The 19004-nt window shown below is 42.3% G+C and overlaps 1 protein-coding gene across 1 annotated transcript in view; it reads right to left on the bottom strand.

Annotated features, from left to right (window-relative positions):
• cachd1 (cache domain containing 1) overlaps positions 1-15332 on the bottom strand; it is a 93318-nt gene extending 77986 nt beyond the window's left edge. The window contains exon 1 of the mRNA XM_019875408.1: positions 14557-15332. Coding sequence (XP_019730967.1) covers positions 14557-14805 — 249 coding nt within the window. The 5' untranslated portion in view covers positions 14806-15332. The remainder of the gene's footprint in view (positions 1-14556) is intronic.
• Positions 15333-19004: the final 3672 nt, after the last annotated feature.

A 19004-nucleotide genomic window follows, 5' to 3' on the forward strand; every position in this document is an offset into this window, starting at 1 on the left:
CACACACACACACACACACACACACACACACACACACACACACACACACACACACACACACGCCATGATGAGCTACAGCAGGGGTGCCCAAACTTTTTTTGACCGAAGATCTACTTTTCGATCAACCAACCTCCCGCGATCAACATGTTACCGCACACACACGCCATGATGAGGAACAGCGTGACGCGGAGGCATGCGACACACTTTGGCAGCCTATGAACTATTGCAGCTCACGCTTACCGTTTTAAAATACTTCTCTCGGCCCTCCAGATTCCTATTTTTTGCCCGTACCATTGGTGAATTGTACACAAAGCAAACTCTGAATGAGAATAATGATAACGATAAAACATATAGTGCAACAGCTCCGATCACTGCTGAGCGCTCACAACTTCGGGTGACGCTGGTCACACGCCACCGTAGGTTAAAGATTTACCTGCTTTATTTTATTTTAATACTTTTTGTGAAAATGAGACTGATATAATGTAGTGTACATTAACACAAAAAAATACATTACTACTATGCACAAAAACGCACAAATGGTTATTCGCTTTTTTTTTCCTCTACACTCCTCGCGATCGACTTGGGACCAGTCTGCGATCTACCGGTCGCTCGCGATCGACGTAATGGGCACCCCTGATCTAAACCATTTAACTGAAATGTACCAGTTCAACTGTTTTCTCTCCAGGTGTCTTCATTTGAGGGCCTTCTGCACTTCCACAATGTGTACTACTGAATATTTTCCTTATTCCGCTGGTTTAACCTCATAAACGCACAGCCATGAACCTACAATATTATGTTGCATGCTCAAATGCTATCTGCCGTTTTGTTTTTAGTGCCTTATGTTTTTGATACAAGAAATGCTAAGTTTACGTTTAAATTTATATTTGTTTGAAATTGCCCCATTTTATGTTTCTACACAATGAAATCCAGTTTGCAGTTATGCACTGTGTGGATTTAACAAATGAAAACTGTTGATTATATAAAAAAGGGTTTTTTTTTTTGTTCTCAGGTACGTTAAAAAAAAAAATTCATTGACCTGAATACACAATTATTCCCTTGAAATCTCAGTAAAAAGTTCAACGCTGTCTTAAATTGTCGACCGACCGGCCGTTCCCAAAACAATTGTTATCTGTGCTTTCCCCTGGATGGAAAAAAACACACAGACACAAGTCTTCCGAGCTCCTCTTCTCCATAACTCCTCCCCGAGCCTGTGACTGATAAGGTCTTGGCCTTGCAGTTGCAGATGCAATGTCTAAGTCCTCGCTGGATTCCTATTCACGCTGTTCCGTCCCCTGTCACAACTGAAGAGACTTGAGCGCATTTACTGTGTGCAGCTTGTTTCACAGATTGCGACCCTCCCCCACCTTCCATCCCTCTCTCACCCACCCTTGCATTACACGTTAAGACTCGAGAACTGTTGTACAGTACTGTATTTTTGAATGTACACTACACGTGCTGAAGTTTTTTTCTCTGGCTCAAACCATCCCCCCATTTAAGAAGAATGGTTGGAGTCGATCGTTTTTTTCCCCTCCTCTTCCCGACTGTTTTCCTTTCACATTTAAGATATCAGGGCGCTTAACAGTGACCCACCAGGCTTCTCGTTCCGTCTCCCCCATGTTGGTTATTGCTGTCTTGTTGATGTTCCTCTGAAAGGGCTGTAACTGGGAATTAAATTCCTTGTGTGTTTCTTGCATACTTGGCCAATAAATCTGATTCTGTTTCTGAAACTGAAATATTCGACAACTGCAGCCCGACAATGGGCCGCCCTATTATGTTGTCATGTTTTTATTGTTGAATAAAACCCTTGCTTCAGGTCCCTGGGGTTAACCTAGAAAAACATGCTCCTGAAAATGGCAAATTTAACCCCTAAAATGAAGTCCTCTGAGCCCTGAGCATGTGTGATGTCATTTTCAGTCAAAGTGGCAAAATGTTTTTAAAGGTGTTAATTGTACATGAAAAATAATGAAGTTATCAAATTTATTATGGACAAAATATTAACTTGTTACTCTTGAAAACAGCAAAATTAACAACGTATCCCTTTAAAACATATTTAAAACATATATACAAAACACATTGCAGCAGGAAGCATGGACATTGGGGTGAACAATAACATCAACAGTTGTTAGAGGAATCTATGAGCAAAATTGTATCATTTTTAAAGTTTCATTTAATTTGGGCACATCTAAATGTTTGGGTGCGTATCCGGCACCCCCAAATGCCTGTGCACAAAGGTGCTGGCCACCTGGGCGGAGGGGTGTTGAAGTCCACAATTAGCACGTCAATGCAGGTGGGCGATCAGAGGAGAGAGGGCTAGATTCGGTCACAAAGGGGGAATGAATAATTCGGGAACAGCGGTTGAACAACAAAAGACGGTTTGAGAACACCCGTCGCGCCCAGGCGACATTTGTCGTCCGCAAAGTCTGCAACATGTTGATACAGTGTAGACCAGACAGAAAGGCGCCAATGTACCGGTGGTTCAAAGCTTAAACTCAGGTAACCAATCACTACCGAGGGGCCGGACCGGGGGCGCGGTATGCAAATGTCGGGGGCAGTGTTTTCCTTGTACGTTACAATAAAAGTCTGAATTGGCGGGAAGGGAGCTCGATCGAGTGTGATCGCGGAGCAACTAAACCGTCGTTCGCTCTCAGAGATCCGCTTCCGCCGATATTGAAGACAATTTTCCCTGTGTGCCGAGTCATTTCTTTAACTTTGTCCGAGAAAAATCTCCGACAACAGTTCTATTACAAGCAAGGGCAGTTTGCCTCAGCAACATGCTCAAAGAGCAGAAATAGACACTGTGAGGCCAATTGCTTTAATGCTATTAAATCACACTAAAATGTCGCCATTTTCAGTCAAGGGACTCTTTCCACTATATGCATAGAGTATACTGTATACTGTATGTTAACACCCACGCAAAGACAACATTTCTGTTGTAGCATACATTTGTTATTTATAATTAGAGCAGGCGGCCCGGTAGTCCAGTGGTTAGCACGTCGACTTCACAGTGCAGAGGTGCCGGGTTCGAATCCAGCTCCGGCCTCCCTGTGTGGAGTTTGCACGTTCTCCCCGGGCCTGCGTGGGTTTTCTCCGGGTACTCCGGTTTCCTCCCACATTCCAAAAACATGCATGGTAGGCTGATTGAACACTCTAAATTGTCCGTAGGTGTGAGTGTGAGCATGGATGGTTGTTCGTCTCTGTGTGCCCTGCGATTGGCTGGCAACCAATTCAGGGTGTCCCCCGCCTACTGCCCGGAGACGGCTGGGATAGGCTCCAGCTCCCCCCGCGACCCTAGTGAGGATCAAGCGGTTCGGAAAATGAATGAATGAATGAATAATTAGAGCACGGCTGTAATACTATGTGAACATAATCATTTTTAAAATTTATTGATGACTTTGTTAATGTTGATGGCTAGTCACTAAGTTCCAAGAAACTTAACATTTTCCACATCCTTTTGGATTGATATTTTGTTTTTCTTAAAAAAAAAAAAATTTTTGAAAAAGCAGCTTAATTTTCACAAAAAAACATACAAACATTTTTATCACATCATTATCAAGATATCTGGCAAAAATACAGATATTAAATTTTAGCCATATCACACAGCCATACACCATGCACACACATACACACGCACACACACATCGATGCTGTCACAGAATCACACATATTTCAATATGCTGTGATGAAAGATTAGGTCCTATACAATTAAATCAACATGGGGCGGTGGACAACTGGTTAGCATGTCTGCCTCACGGTGCAGAGGTGCAGGGTTCGATTACGGCTCCGGCCGTCCTTTATGGAGTTTGCATGTTCTCCCCGTGCCTGTGTGGGTTTTCTCTGGGTAATCCGGTTTCCTACCACATTCCAAAAACATGCATGGCGAATGAACAGAACACTCAAAATTGTCCCTAGATGTAATTGTGAGAGTGGGTGGTTATCGATGTCTGCACTGCGATTGGCTGGGAACCAGTTCAAGGTGTACCCCGCCCACTGCCTGAAGACAACTGGGTTAGGCTCTAGCACGCCGGCGACTCTCATGAGAATAAGCGGATATGAAAATGGATGGATGGAAATCAACATATTCTTGCTTTTTGGCAAGTAAATATTCAATATTTGGAGCTCTATTCACTAAAATGGCTCAATCGTCATGAATCTTTTTGTCGTGCTGCAAATATTTTTTGCATGTCAGGTTAAATCCTTCCATAAGGAATGGCTTGCGCAAGATATAAAGTCGAAAAAATGTTGAATGTTAAATATCCAGTTCGATTTTATACTGCCAAAAAGTCCATTACAGAGTAAAAAGTAACTACACAGAGGTAATATTTGCTTAAAAGCTGAAATAATACATTAGTGACACTAAATATGAAATAATCATTGAAATATATCGTATGGTAACATGAATATACAGACCCAGTGTCGGGTCTGGCAGGACCACCACAACATGGCTCATCACCAGAAAAGGTTTAATGTAGGACCCCGTAACCATTAGACTCAAAATGAGCAAAACTCAAAAGTCACCATTCCAAAACATTTATCCGGGTCCTGCCTTTTATTCACGACCTGCACTTGTTAATTGGCAAAAAAAGTGTTTTCAGCCTTGAAGTTGGGGATAATCATTTTCAAGACTGCACTGTCTCCCCCATTCCTCCCAGTCATGTACTGCAAGCCACTGAGAAGGACAAATACCATTTTGAAGACATATAATAGTGGACAGGTTTTTCCTCGACCTTCTGTATTCATTCCAAGGAGAAGTTATGCTCTCACAAGACTTTTCACAATGGAACACCAACTGTCTGCCTCTCCAAGCCAATCCACTTGACATTCAAATGAACAAGCCAACTCTAACAAAACAAACGGCTTGATCACTGTTCTTCAGAACTATGAGCATTCCAGTATCTGTGGGGGGTCGTGAGCACTAAACACCTACAACAAGTGCGGGTGCAAGGGACAAGGAAGAGACACTCTAATGATGTTTAGATTTATTTCTTTTTCAAACTATTCAGACAGCAACACAGCAACCAATAATATTCAGTGTAGTTTTATTAGCCAATCTTTTACTTCAATCAAGTAATCCCATCATCAGTTACTCAGATGTCTCCAACATTTGTTGTATTTTCTTCTTGTCGCAAGGACATTTTCAACATGTCCAAAATTCCCTTGCAACAAGATAAGTACAGGTGAATGTCTGCTGAGCGTCTGACATCCGTTTGGCAAACATTCGGCACCTCGAACGAACTCTGACGTGAACGCAACTTCAACTGCCTTCGAAAACTCTCACAATTGTTCCCCGCTCAGTGGGGTAGGAGCTTCAAGATTGAATTACGTATCACATATGAGGGAGACACTGCAGGGGCAGAAGAAAGTCAAGACCTACTTGACCTTCTCAATTGTGTGATTTCAGGAAACGCTAGCAATAATTCCTGTGCAATTCATGATGTAAGTGCACGATCAAATACATGACCATAAAAACAGAAACGTCTCCACAATAAAAAATAGATTGGCGCTTCTGTGATCCCCACAAGGATGATGCTAAAGGAGGGTTCGCCCTCCCCGTTCGCCACATCTCCAATAACGAGTTTAAATGGGGAGTGGGCGTGGTCAATATTTCCCTAATTCGCCACGCTGGCGAAGGGCTAATTTGTCCATTAAAATTGCCCGGGCAAAATCTGCATCAAAACCCATGACAACAAGAGCACAATTGTGCATATGCAAATATTCCCACACTTCTCTTCGTGGCCCGTTAAACATATGATTTGGTACAGTAGTAACATAACACTGCTCGCCAAATAAAAGTAAAAAAAAAAAAAAAAAAAAAAAAACATGCTTATACTGTACAGTTGCAAGAAAAATTATGTGACCCCTCTGGAATTACGTGGATTTCTCCATAAATTGGTCATACAATGTGCTCTGATCATCTCCGTCACAACATTAGACAAACACAGTCTTGCTTGACCTAATACCACACTAACAATTATATGTTGTGTTTTTCTTTTTTTAACACCATGTAAACATTCACAGTGCTGGGTGGAAAAAGTATGTGAAGCCTTTGGCTAATGAGCTAATTGAAGTCAGAAGTCAGCAACCTGGAGTCCATTCAACTTTGAATCCCCCCCCCGTCATGTGACCAAACACCCCCCCAAAAAAAGCAGGATGAGTGACGAAGACACAGTGAAACAGTCAATTTAAACGGGAGACAAGTCTTCATATCAATTCCTACTTTTTAGTGTAAATTACCCTGGCTTCGACACTTTGAGGACAACAGTGTGTGTGTGTGTGTGTGTGTGTGTGTGTGTGTGTGTGTGTGTGTGTGTGTGTGTGTGTGTGTGTGTGCGTGCGAAAAAGAAGGAGAATCAAACTGCTTTCAACGAGAGGAAAGCTGGCTAGGGTCATTAAGGGACTATTTTTCAAAACAAAAATACTGCAGACCACAGGTACGTGTGTTCTCCATGCAGTTTAATTTTATTTCATTTGATATTTTCATTCATTTTCCCCATATGATCGCAGCTCGAATGTACACAGTGTAATCCAACAATGCACAGTGATTGACGTCTTTGTGGTAGTAGATGTAATGATGCAGTAATCGTGACTTAATGTCAGCATCATTATAATCTGTATATAATATAATAAAATTGCATGTTGCAAATAATAGTTTATAATTACCTGTATACAGATATTATATTGCATAGAGTATGTCTGTAATAATAGTAACATAATTAAAAATATATAATTTATTCATCTTAGGCAGTCGTTCTTTTTACAGCAAGTACCATCTAAAAAATATCTCATTTGACAAGTACTGTACCAACATTTGCACAATTGAAACATTAACACTGATCTTGAATACAATAACAAAAAATGGTCATTATTAATTCATGTGTTGAAAAGAATGTTGAGTAAAAATCATGCTCCAATAAAAACTAACATTTCTTAAATATTAAAGATCCTGTAAAAACATTTCTGTTTTGTTGTTTTTCTAAATACATCTTAGAAACAAGTGTTGAAAGTGAAAAACAATTGGTAACAATTTAGTACGGTACTGAACTTCTGAGATTTGTCGGAAAACTTTCTTTCATCCTCCCAGTTATCCCGATTTTTGAGGCGAGGCTGCAACGCATGCAAACCGACAACCAAGGAACAGCTTCCTTACCGATGATAACTTGTCCCAGTTCTACCACTACAAAGTGCTATCAAGCTCTGCCTACAACCTGAAAACAAAATTGTCTCCCCTGAAGCCTTAATGTGTTTTGTGTTATTTCAGCTACAATGTCTCTGCTATTTGCACTTATGCGCGGTGCACATAACAAGACAACGGCAAGACAACAATATCTACATCTAAATCTAAGTGTGGCTAGGAGGTTTGTCTTCTGTTTAGCCACATTAGCTCAGGGGCTTCATAACCTGGCACCAATCCTGTTCAAGGGACAGCTCAACACCACATCTGCCCTTGGGAAGAAGCAAAAATGCTTAAATAAAAAACAAAACTCCAAAACTGTTATGTTGGGGCTTGGCACTTACCACAGCCCTAGTTTTGCACATATACACATTCAGGAAAAAAGGAACAATGGTATGAAAACAGTCTGATGTGCTTCACAACAGAAGCTCCAACACTTGCCTCATTGAGAATGCAAAGCCTCTTCAGTGGTAGTGTGCGTGTGTGTGTGTGTGTGTGTGTGTGTGTGTGTGTGTGTGTGTGTGTGTGTGTGCGTGCGTGTGTGTGTGTGTGTGCGTATACTGCGGGGGATGGGGGTCCTTAAAAAGCTTAATGTCTAGGGGAGTGAACCAGTCCCTCTTCAGTCCTTGCACTCCCAATGGGATATTTTACTTGCTGCCCCTTTGACTCTATAGCCCCCCCACCCCACACACATACAATTTACCTTCTATCACTCTGTCAAGGATAGTTCATTTCAAGCTGCGCCCAATGAAGGTAGTGAAGGGCTAACTTGCTATAGGGGTGTGTGTGGCTCTCTTTAGTCACATTTCCAAGTCAGTCCCTGTGGGGCTCAACGACACTGGCAGGAAGCAGGGAAAATAAAGCCTCGATCAACAATAAAGATCCTTTTCTGCCAGTCCTACTGGGCATTTATTATTGTTTTGTTTTGTGTTTGCGGGAAGTGTGTAAATGAGAGTGGGGCTATGTGGAGAAAGAAAATGCACAGCGTGCATATCGATGTTGAATGGGAGAACAATAATGTGACATAAAAAGGGTGACTCATCAAAAAAGACAGAAAAAGAACCTTTTTATTTATTTTCATTTGTAAACTGACGTGAAGCTAGAATATGAAAAGTCTCCAATCGTTGCAGTCCACAGACATGAGGGTGAAAGTATGCACAAACGTAAGTGGCATCCTGACTTTTACGGTAAAACAGATAAGGACTGAATGTTTTCTAGATAGAGAATCTTATTTTGACCAAGTATAAGAATCTTGGTCAAAGATAGCGACCATGGAAATGTTCATAGTTGATTCTTAACAGCAGTTTGGCATTTGAAAACAGGTCAACATACGATGGTGGAGAGATGTAAAACAGGCAAAGCAGCACCTCAAAATCAAACGCGGACAAGTCTGCAAAAAAAAAAAAAAAAACCATCAAGCTAGTCAAGGCCAAAGAGAGTGTCTATCTTCAACTGAGAAATGTGGGAAAAACATCAGAAAACAGTCAGATAAATGATCTGTCCACAATTGTACAGAAGGATTGAAACCCCCACAGCTGGTGCAAATGGGGAAAGAACCTGCTCTGGTCTGACCACAGTCCGGCAGAAGCCAAGAGGGAATGCACAAGGCTGGCAAAAGAATTAAAGGGGCTTGATTGAAATGAAAATGAGTCCTGTTGTCTAGAAGCTTGGAGGGGGAGAGACTTTTCACAAAATATTTTTCTCACTATATCTTTCTTCCCGCAGGCCTCCAGCACAAAGGTAGCCAAAGCAAAAAGGCTGCAGGTACATTCAAAAGGTAGTCAAGATTAAGTGATACTCTTGGGAGGCAATTTGGCGCTTTTTAAAACAGGGATACCGACTGGTCTAAAAGAATATCAACATTCTGAATGGGTTAAATGAACTTCGTTATGTCATCACTGTATTTTCTTGCGCTAAGCTCCCCGGTGAAAAATAATTGGATCAGAGGTGAGAGCAGTGCACGTTAGATTATGATTGCCTCTCGCAACCTTTGATACAGTGTATGATCAAGTGGAAGAACTTGCAATCGGATTCCTATCAGTCGACAGCAAAACATAAAATGTCATAAAATTTACTTAACGGCAATATGGCACTGAGTCCTCTCCGAAATTGTGTTCAGAAGTAAAAAGGGTAAAAAAGCATCATGATTTTTGGGATGCCATCTGCTGAAACTTTTAATGAAGTGACATAGAAATTGTGCACAAGAAGAAACCATTTCCAGCTAAATGAAATACAACTGGAAGAGCCATTTGTATTTTTGGTGACATCAAAAATCTATGCCCGAAACATCATATACTCACACCTCACAAAACAACATGTCTTGGGATGAGTCGGCCACCCACATACAGTGTTTTGGGAGCATTAATTTCTCAAATATGACAACTGTGTGTGTGTGTGTGTGTGTGTGTGTGTGTGTGTGTGTGTGTGTGTGTGTTTTTGTTTGTTTAAGATCTTCCTTGTGAGACCATTTAAAAGGACACTTTCTAAAAGAACAGATGTAGAGTTCTGCAAAACCTCAAATGGCTCATGTACTCTGGATTCACAACACAGCAAGAACAAAGGGAAAATGTTGCTCTATGGTAATGTGGCATGCACACTTAACTCTGACAAAGTAAACCTTCCAAAAAGGTTGAGCGGAAAATAACCCTAAGACACTGTGTGGATGAGCTTCAACACCTCCCTGGAATCAAGCCATGTGCCATCCTGCTTTAAGTCCACCAATAATGTCCTTTGTTAGCAAGAAGCCACACATTACAGGACTTAACGACAACATATCTGTGACGATCTGTAGTCATGAAGTCCTATTAGCGCCTCGTCCTCACCCAATTTAGTGAATCAAAAATCCCCTCCTGGACCTGCAGCAGGTCACCTATGGACCAAACTGGTCCGAAGATGATACAGTCAACCAGGCCCTCTAACTCATACTGCAACAGCTAGACTCCCTAGAAACGACACCAGGATCATGTTGTGGAGTTCAGCTCTGGCTTTAACATCATCCTCCGAGCTCTACTCTAGGACAAACTGTCCCAGCTCAAGGTGCCCAACTCCATCTGTAGGTGGATCACAGACTTCCTGACGGCCAACATGCAACATGTCCGGCTAGGGAAGACTGTCTTAGACACAAAGAACATGAGCACCAAGACCCCCCTGGGCTGTGTACTTTCTCCCTGGCCTTTTTTTTCCTATCCCACAACTGCTCCACACTCAACCATCGCTACATAAAACTGATCAAGTTTCCGGACGACACGACCCTAATTGGGCTTATCCTAGATGGTGATGAGTCTGCCTACGTTTTAATTGGCGTCAATTATACGCTGACTATTCGCAGGTCGCCCGGTCACAGTCCCAAACAAATAGCAGCGTTCCAATGTAACGCCATTTTTCCACCGAGACAACTCAACAGAATTCGAACTGGAAGCAACTTTTGCAATGGCAAAAAAAAAAAAGTACTATTAAGTACTATTTCACAGAGCCCTTCCATTGCAGTTCAAGGTAGTTGGGCAGGTCAGGAGATAGGTGAGGAAAAAAAGAACATTTCATGCAAACCACACCGGGCACACAAAGTATAATAATATAATAATAAAGTATAGTTGCAGGCAACTTAATAACTTTTATAGCATAAATCTGAGTCCTTCCTCCAGAGCGAGTTGACTTAATTATGTTGACTGTCAGCCAAATACCCTGACATCCTGCTATTATTACGCAAGTGAGTGCCAAACCGAATAAGGTGACTCAGACGCATTGGCTAGGTAATTCTCAGTTTCGTATTTGCTGGAGAATGAAGGGTGGGGTAGTGAGGGGTTGCATTACATTTTAAAGAGAGATGCTCTAGCCTCGATAACAAAGCTTTCAGGACCAGTCAGGAAGACTGCACTCTTGTCTCAGCCGAAAAAAAAAAGGGAAATACTAATTAAATACAAATGAAATATATATATATAGCAGTAGAAAATGGATGGATGGATGGATGGATGGAAAAAAATATATATGACAAAAAAAAACATCACGAGCAACATCATGACCAAACAAAATCAATTAAGCTAATTTCCCAAATAACACCAGGAGGACAGGAAATGTAACCATTAGCTCACTCCAACAACACACAGTGTACATAAGGCGTGGAAAAAAAAGTAGTGTGTTTCCGGTAACCCGACCGACCGAGAATTTCTACCTCGAAAAAAAACTTTTCAGTCTGCATTTTTTTCAAACAGCCTTCAAATTTAACACACGTCATCATTAGTTCGACCAACAGTTAACATTAGCATTACTACACCTTGTGACGAATGTTTTATTCATAAAGGTACCATGCTACAACCAGTAAATTATTGAATAACCAAAACTGTTTCATAATATTTTTCATAGCGATTAGCCTACAAATCTAATGACCAACTTGCCTCGTAATCGTGCCTCTCGTCGTATCTCGCTCTCGTGTTCTGTGCATACATCCCAGGTGAGTTTAGTGATACGCCCTTTGGACGATTCATACGAAAAATCAGACTGGCATTCCCATTTCTTAAATGTCGTAATTAGTAGACATTTGTGAGTTTTTTTCACCGCCATCTCAAACTTTCATCCGCGCGATTCCTCGGTTTGCGGACTAAAATAGCAACCCGCATGCGCACATAACGTTATCTGTTGCGTCCCCCCCAACACTGAAAACAAAACAAAACGAAAGTAAATTAGAAGAAACACACTCACACACCACACCACAAACACACATAGAGGCACAGTGAAATCGCGTTGATCACATAGTCAAGTCATGTGCGGTGACTTTAATGGTAAAACTAGTTTTCGGTACCGTTAAAATGACGCCACGGAAACGACACGCTACCGGTAACTATTGTTACTGTGAAATCCTCAGGCTTGCCGTAGTTTTTTTTTTTTGTTTGTTTGTTTTGACTGAAAAATTTCCTTGCGTCCCAAAAACGCACATTATTTGGAACTGTGCGTCCCATGGGAAAATTATGCGTCGAGGACGCGGGACGCAGAGGTAACGAGATGGCTGTAACACCCAGCCGCCGGGTACCCAACTCTCTCGCCGCCTTTGGTGGGCGAGTGGGGGTTTCAATGTCTCCTTGTTTTATGTTTTATGGTTATTTTGTTTACATTTTTGATGGGGGGGGGGGGGGGGAAAGATTAAAAAAAAAAAAAAAAACTTTGTCCGACCTACCGACCCTATGCTGAAATTTCATGTTACCGGAAACACACTACTTTTTTTTCTACGCCTAACAAGTATATTTCACCGTTTAAGAACAGATTTTGCTGCTGTTCTGATCAATTCAGCTCAAGCGTAAACGACACACAAAGACATAGATCAGCATTTCGTGTCTTGCTCAAGGAGATGGAGTTAAAGTTGCGTTTCAGGTACTCAACATTATTTACTTAGTCCTACTTTCGCCGGTTTCTGATCAAATAGGAAAGATCCAAAAGTGGGAAGACAGGAAAGGATGTCAGCATGGTGCATACAGACTGCATTATAAACAGGGTAATAACAAGAGGCAAATGAAGCAGCGATGGCCCAAGCAGAGCTCAGGTGAGTGAGAGGAGGGGTGACAAAGGAAGAGTCACAAGGATCAGAGGAAGCCTTAAAAGCTGACTCCCATAGGCAGGATAAAGGGATCTCAGTGTGGCAGCTGAGAAGATGAAACACCATTTGGGGCCTGGGCTCCCCCACTGCCTCGCCTCTGTGTTCAGGGCCTGTGAGCTCTTCTGCCTCTGAAGTACTCCCCCCGCCACCCTCCCCCGACCCCCTTCGGCCTTCCTGCTTCACGACCTCCTCCACCCCAACGCTGCACACCTCCTGCCATTTGGCGACCCAATGAAGCTCTGCTTACATGCATATGGTAAGGTGATGTTGGTACTTTACACCACAGATTTTGAGACAATAATTAATCAATGCTTTTGCAAATTAATAGTCAGGAAGTCATTGGAGATGCAGGGCATCTCATTAGGGGAAAAACAAGCTTTGTGTCCTGCAGGGTGGAAATCAACATGAAAGCATCTCCGCTCCTCTGCAAAGCTCAGGATGACCTCTTCAAACAGCACAATTCACCAAAGCCGAGGAAAACTGCATTAATTACTGATTCGTTTTCTATTTAAAATCAATGAATCCATCTTCAAAGCAGTCTCAGCTTTTGATTGTGCACTGAGTCATCAATTGATTATATCAGCTAAAACCGAAATGTTTTTACAGATTTTTAAAAAGCACATATTGCATATAAATATATAAATGTGTGTGGTTTTCAAATGTTTCTATATTTAAAATCTGAGTTCACGTGTGAAATCCGGGATGCTTGAGTATCAAAAATGTCAAATCAATTACCTTTTATCAATCAGTATCATCCACTGCTTGGATCTACTCAGAAATAAACCAATATGCCCGATTATTGTATGCATTGGCAGCACAGCCACCCAAACAGCAGATAATATTGCAGTTGGCTGTGAATGTAATTTTTAATTTGCCAATTTTTGGGGGTTATTTTGGAGACAGCAAACAGCGCTGCAGATTGAATTAACATAAATGGGATGGGCAGCCCTCCACATTTCAGACAGGACCACATATACTCCACGGACATTTGATTAGGTACACGATCTAATATGACTGATTCAGAGCGCTGTGTAAAACATTCTGTCTTGACAAATTAAAAACAAAAACAGCAAATTAGCATTATGTGTGCTGTTGTGATTGCGTTTTCCTGTTTCGTAGAGCAATGTTGCAGTGAGAAGTTTTAATTGTATTTGTATGGGATCTCGCATGTACGGGCAAATGTAAAACAGCATGCAATCATTTAATACACTTGTTAATGTAGTGACTATAAACTGTGTTAGATGACATATTTTAGATGATGATTGATCAAACAAATTCACTCACATACAGCATGCGCATGTGTTGTCAAAATTATGCTTTATAAATTAACTAGCAAACCAACGGAGTACCCCCCCCCCCATCCCCATCAAACACACACGCCGCTGACACCTAAATTGACAGGGTATTTTGGGCGTATATTCTTGATAAATTAAATTGTCAACAACGCTCACAAATCGGACTGTTCTAGCATATGCTTGCATGTAGGCGCTGATGTGTAGCGCAGAGATACTTTTGGGGACTTGTGGGGTCGAAGAGAAGCTCCACTGTGTTGATGGTCAACATAAACACGTCCGACTAACTTCAAAGCTCACGTTGGGCTTGCTGTTTAGGAGCAACCGTACGTTTCTGTCATCACGTCGCATCACTAATATAACAGTAGTTTAGAGACAAAACGTTTCCCCTCTTTGTTTTTGTTTGTTAACCTTGTTATGCCAGGTTTGGGGCTGCTCCGCCCACTCCAAAGTGGCACAAGTAGTCCCCACAGGTTTTCATGAAAGCCAAACGACAACAAAATTCTATTTACCTGCATAGTAAAGACTCCAAGCTCTTGAGTGGACAGCTTCTTTATCTGCTCGGAGAGAACTTGGGTTTCTTCCAGAATGGAAAACTCCGTGTCGGCTCGACAATATCCCCAAGAAAGAGCCGAGCACATAAAAGCGAAGCTCCACAAACGAGCCGACAAGCTCCCGCGAAGACGGAGCAGCGCAGCCCGGAAAGGAGCGCGTCGTTTCGGCGTCAAAGCCCAAGTACTGTGCCTGGTCCGCCTCTCCATGATGGTCGGGAAACCTCAAAGCGGACAAGCACCGAGTGTGAGCGAGAAGAAGAGGGGAACTACTTTTTTTTCACAACTTTGTGCTGTGTTGTATGTGTGGCCTTTCCCTCACGGATGACACTCCGAAATGCCTGGCGACGCAAACCATTGCCCTTCTTCGAATTCCCTGAAGAGAATAAAATATATCCATGAGTAGAAGAGAAGTATTTCTTCAAAAAAGCTTGACCTCCCAACTCGAACTCCAGAAGGGCTGGCAGCGTGTGTGTGTGTGTGCGTGTGCGTGTGTGAGCCCGAGATTCTCCACAATAGGGGTGAAAGTAGGGGGCGTGGAAACTCGGGAGTCCTACAGACGTCCGGAGCAGAGATCAATGGATCGACGTGTAATGACGCCTTCATGAACAGCTGGGAAATCTTTCATCAGCATAAATGTACTTGTACACCGATACAACTTTGTTTTGTCCATGTGTTTTTTTAAAGAACAAACTATTGCAAATATTTAACCAGGCGCGTCACGCAGCTATTCAGTGTATGCCCTACATTGATAACTATTGTTCTAAATGTGTCAAAAAAAAAAAAAAACTAAACATTAACATCATTTTGTTTTACATTGTAGCTGAGTGAGATAAAACCTAAACGTCGCTCTTATGAGCCATTTTTAGACATGGTATTATATATTAATGTAGCATTGTTGTCATGATATCATAAGTACTCACGCTCCAAAATGGGTATTTTGCGGTTAAAAAAACCCTTCCCCTCTTTTGCCTCCAATTTTAATTTAATTATTCGTTTAAAACGTATCCCACCGTGACAAGAATAGCCTATCAGAGTGATATATTGACTGTACCAGTGGGTAGAACTGTTGCTTTGCGTCTCACAACTCTCTTGAGCTATCTTGGAACCTCAGAAAGGTCATTCCTGTCTTCTTTTGTTTGGACTGTCCTCTAATTGACAAATATTAAAATTGAATTAGATGAATAAAATTGAAGTTGCTGATGGTGGAGTGGTGCACTCCCCTTACTTGTATGCGGGCAGAGTGGGATCGGTTCCCTCTCAGTGGTGTGGATATGAGTGTGAATGGTCATTTCTCTCTATATGTCCTCTGCGACTGACTGGCGACCAGTTCACAGTGTAGTCTGCCTTCTGCCCGAAGTCAGCTGGGAGAGGCTCCAGTAACTCCCTGTGATCCTCTTCACGATAAGGATGGATGGATGGGATCAAATTGAGGCCAGAGAGAGTTGTTTTTTCAAAGATCATGTTCTTAATATTCTACTGTCATGTAATACAGATTTAACGTAGATGACCAAAAGTGTATCTATGTGTTTGTGTGTGTGTGTGTGTGTGTGTGTGTGTGCGCGCGTGTGTGTGTGTGTGTGTGTGTGTGTGTGTGTGTGTGTGTGCGCGCGTGCGTGTGCGCGCGTGCGTGTAAGTGTGCGTGTGTGTGTGTGTGTTTTAAACTGGAAACTCAGAAAAAAACTACAGTAAAAATTCAAGGAGTGATTGAAATACTTAATGGGGAAGTCAAGTAAAATATGTATTTACAATAATATGTTGTATGCGCCCCCACTAGTCTAAACATGGCATTCTCATTCATAGTGCATTTGTGGAAGATCAATTAAGCAGCAAAATCCATCCATTTTCATCCATCTCATGGAGTGGCCACTTTTACTTGCTGTTGCCTGAAAATGACATCACAATACCTAAACTTTAGACACTGTGATGTCATTTCAATCCACTGGGTCCATTCCGTGGCCAGTTCGTACTGGTAAGCTTCGTGAGGGATGAACACAAGACCAAAACGCAGACACAATGAACTCAGAAGGGTTTTATTTCTAGGAAGTAGGACAGGTCGAGGTGGCAGGAAGAGAAGGGTAGTCAAAATGACCAATTCAAGGAGTACAAGAATGCAGCAGCGTAACAGCTTGGCAGAAGCAAGTAGAGCAGGAAAGATCACTGATGAACTGGCAACGGGTGGCTGTCCAGGCTGGCTTTTATGCTGCAAGTGGCTGAATGAGATGAAGACTCGCAGGTGTGTAGGGGAGGCAGGTGCACTGATTAGGAAGGCGTCCAGCCCACACTGAAAAAGGGAACAAAAACCAAAGGGTGGGGCGACACCATGAACAAAGGATTCTAACACTGGGGTTCGCTCGAACCCAGGTTAAGAAGCACCGCTCTAGAGGGTTGTGGGTGAGTTGGAGCCTTGTGCGAGAGGTGAGATACACCCAGGACTGGTCGACAGCCAGCAGGGTACATGCAGACAGACAACCAGTCACATTCATGAATAGTAGAGCGTCTTCAATGCACCTAACAAGCATGAAAGCTCACATAACTAGAGAGAGAACATGCAAGCTCCACACAGGAAGGCCTGAGCTTAAACTCGAGGCAGATATGCTAAATAACCCACTGTAGGGTTCTACAACCATCACTAGTCTAAATTATCAATTACTATATGTACTGTGTGCTGAAATCACGAACTCTTTTGAACTCCATTCAGAGTCCTTTGTGGTTACCTTAATTAGCAGTATGATCCAACACTGCTTTTCACAAAAGACTTTCATAAACCTATTCAGAACATAAGACAGATGCCGTCAGAGAGGTAATGCTCAATACTATTGTCTTTGTAAAATCTTCAAGTTTGATACGTTTGTTTGTTTGTGAGAAAAATAAAATTTTGAGTGCATAACAAGAACATAAATATATGCACATTGTGGTGACTATTTTGCAGAAAGTGTCTCCCACAACAGTGACCTCAACTTTCATGACTTACTTTGTGTCACCAAATTGTGTGGTGCGCTGGTGCATGTGATGGAAAATGTTCTTGGTCTGCTGGAACGCCCAGCAAGGTGCAAATTCCCAAACATAGTCACTAGATTTTACCCGTAACGAAAATGAAAATACACCATTTTTTTCCCCCAGAGCATGTGTCCCTGTCAACTAAAATAGCGGGCTTAATCTTGAAAATTTTCAATTTGGATTACTGTATGCTCATACCACAGCGCAGCCAAAATACACTTTGAAAATACTACTCTTCGCTTACTGACTGGCATCTCTCTCTCTCTCTCTCTCTCTCTCTCGTACTCTCTTGCTCTCTCTGCTGCCAACATCCAAACAAAGTATTTAATTTCATTACACAGAACGTGAACTGTCATCAAGAAAGACACAGGGATTGTTGTCACGGGATTAACCCATTTGCATTATTTTAATTAGAGCATACACTTACAAAGCCACCTGGTTTGGAAAGATAAAGGGGAGCAGAGAAAGAAAAAGTAGGGCTGATGAGTCCAAAACTCAAGAAATTAGGACACAACTGTACTTATTGAGCTGCAGGATGAGATGATGTGAGCTCTTTTCATAGCCAGAAAATAACAGACTTTGTGGTTTCACAGGTGGCTTTAAAGTATTCGCCAACTGAAGGATATGTATACTAATATATATATATATATATATATATATATATATATATATATATATATACAGAGAGCGAGAGAGAGAGATAGTTCTTCTCATCCTATATACATTTATATATATATATATATAGAGAGAGAGAGAGAGAGAGAGACATACATACTGTACATACATACTGTACATACATTCATTCATTCATTCATTTTCCAAACCGCTTGATCCACAATAGGGTCGCGGGGGGTGCTGGAGCCTATCCCAGCTGTCTTCGGGCAGTAGGCGGGGGACACCCAGCCAATCGCTGGACACACACAGACGAACAACCGTCCACGCTCACACTCACACCTACGGACAATTTGGAGTGTTCAATCAGCCTGCCATGCATGTTTTTGGAGTACCCGGAGAAAACCCACACCGGCCCGGGGAGAACATGCAAACTCCACACAGGTTCAACTCCAGCTCCGGCCTTCTGTGTGGAGTTTGCATGTTCTCCCCTTGCCGGCGTGGGTTTTCTCCGGGTACTCCGGTTTCCTCCCACATTCCAAAAACATGCATGCAAATCCACCAAAGCCCTGTTCACACGGCACACATTTGGTCCGACGCTGCACTGAAATATTTTGTTGCGATATATTTTACACCGGAGCAAATTTTGTGGAGCGGTCACACGTGCAAAGCCGCTGAGCGTGACAGCTCCGACGCAGCGTCGGAGCAGCTCCACTTGCGGTCACACGTGCAGTGTCTGCTGCGGACCAAAACGACAGGAATGCGGAAGTAAAACAGGTTCGGGTCGGGGGGGGGCG

The sequence above is a fragment of the Hippocampus comes genome, unplaced genomic scaffold (genome assembly GCF_001891065.2).
Source record: "Hippocampus comes isolate QL1 unplaced genomic scaffold, H_comes_QL1_v1.1 scaffold132, whole genome shotgun sequence".
NCBI classification, from domain to species: Eukaryota; Metazoa; Chordata; class Actinopteri; order Syngnathiformes; family Syngnathidae; genus Hippocampus; species Hippocampus comes.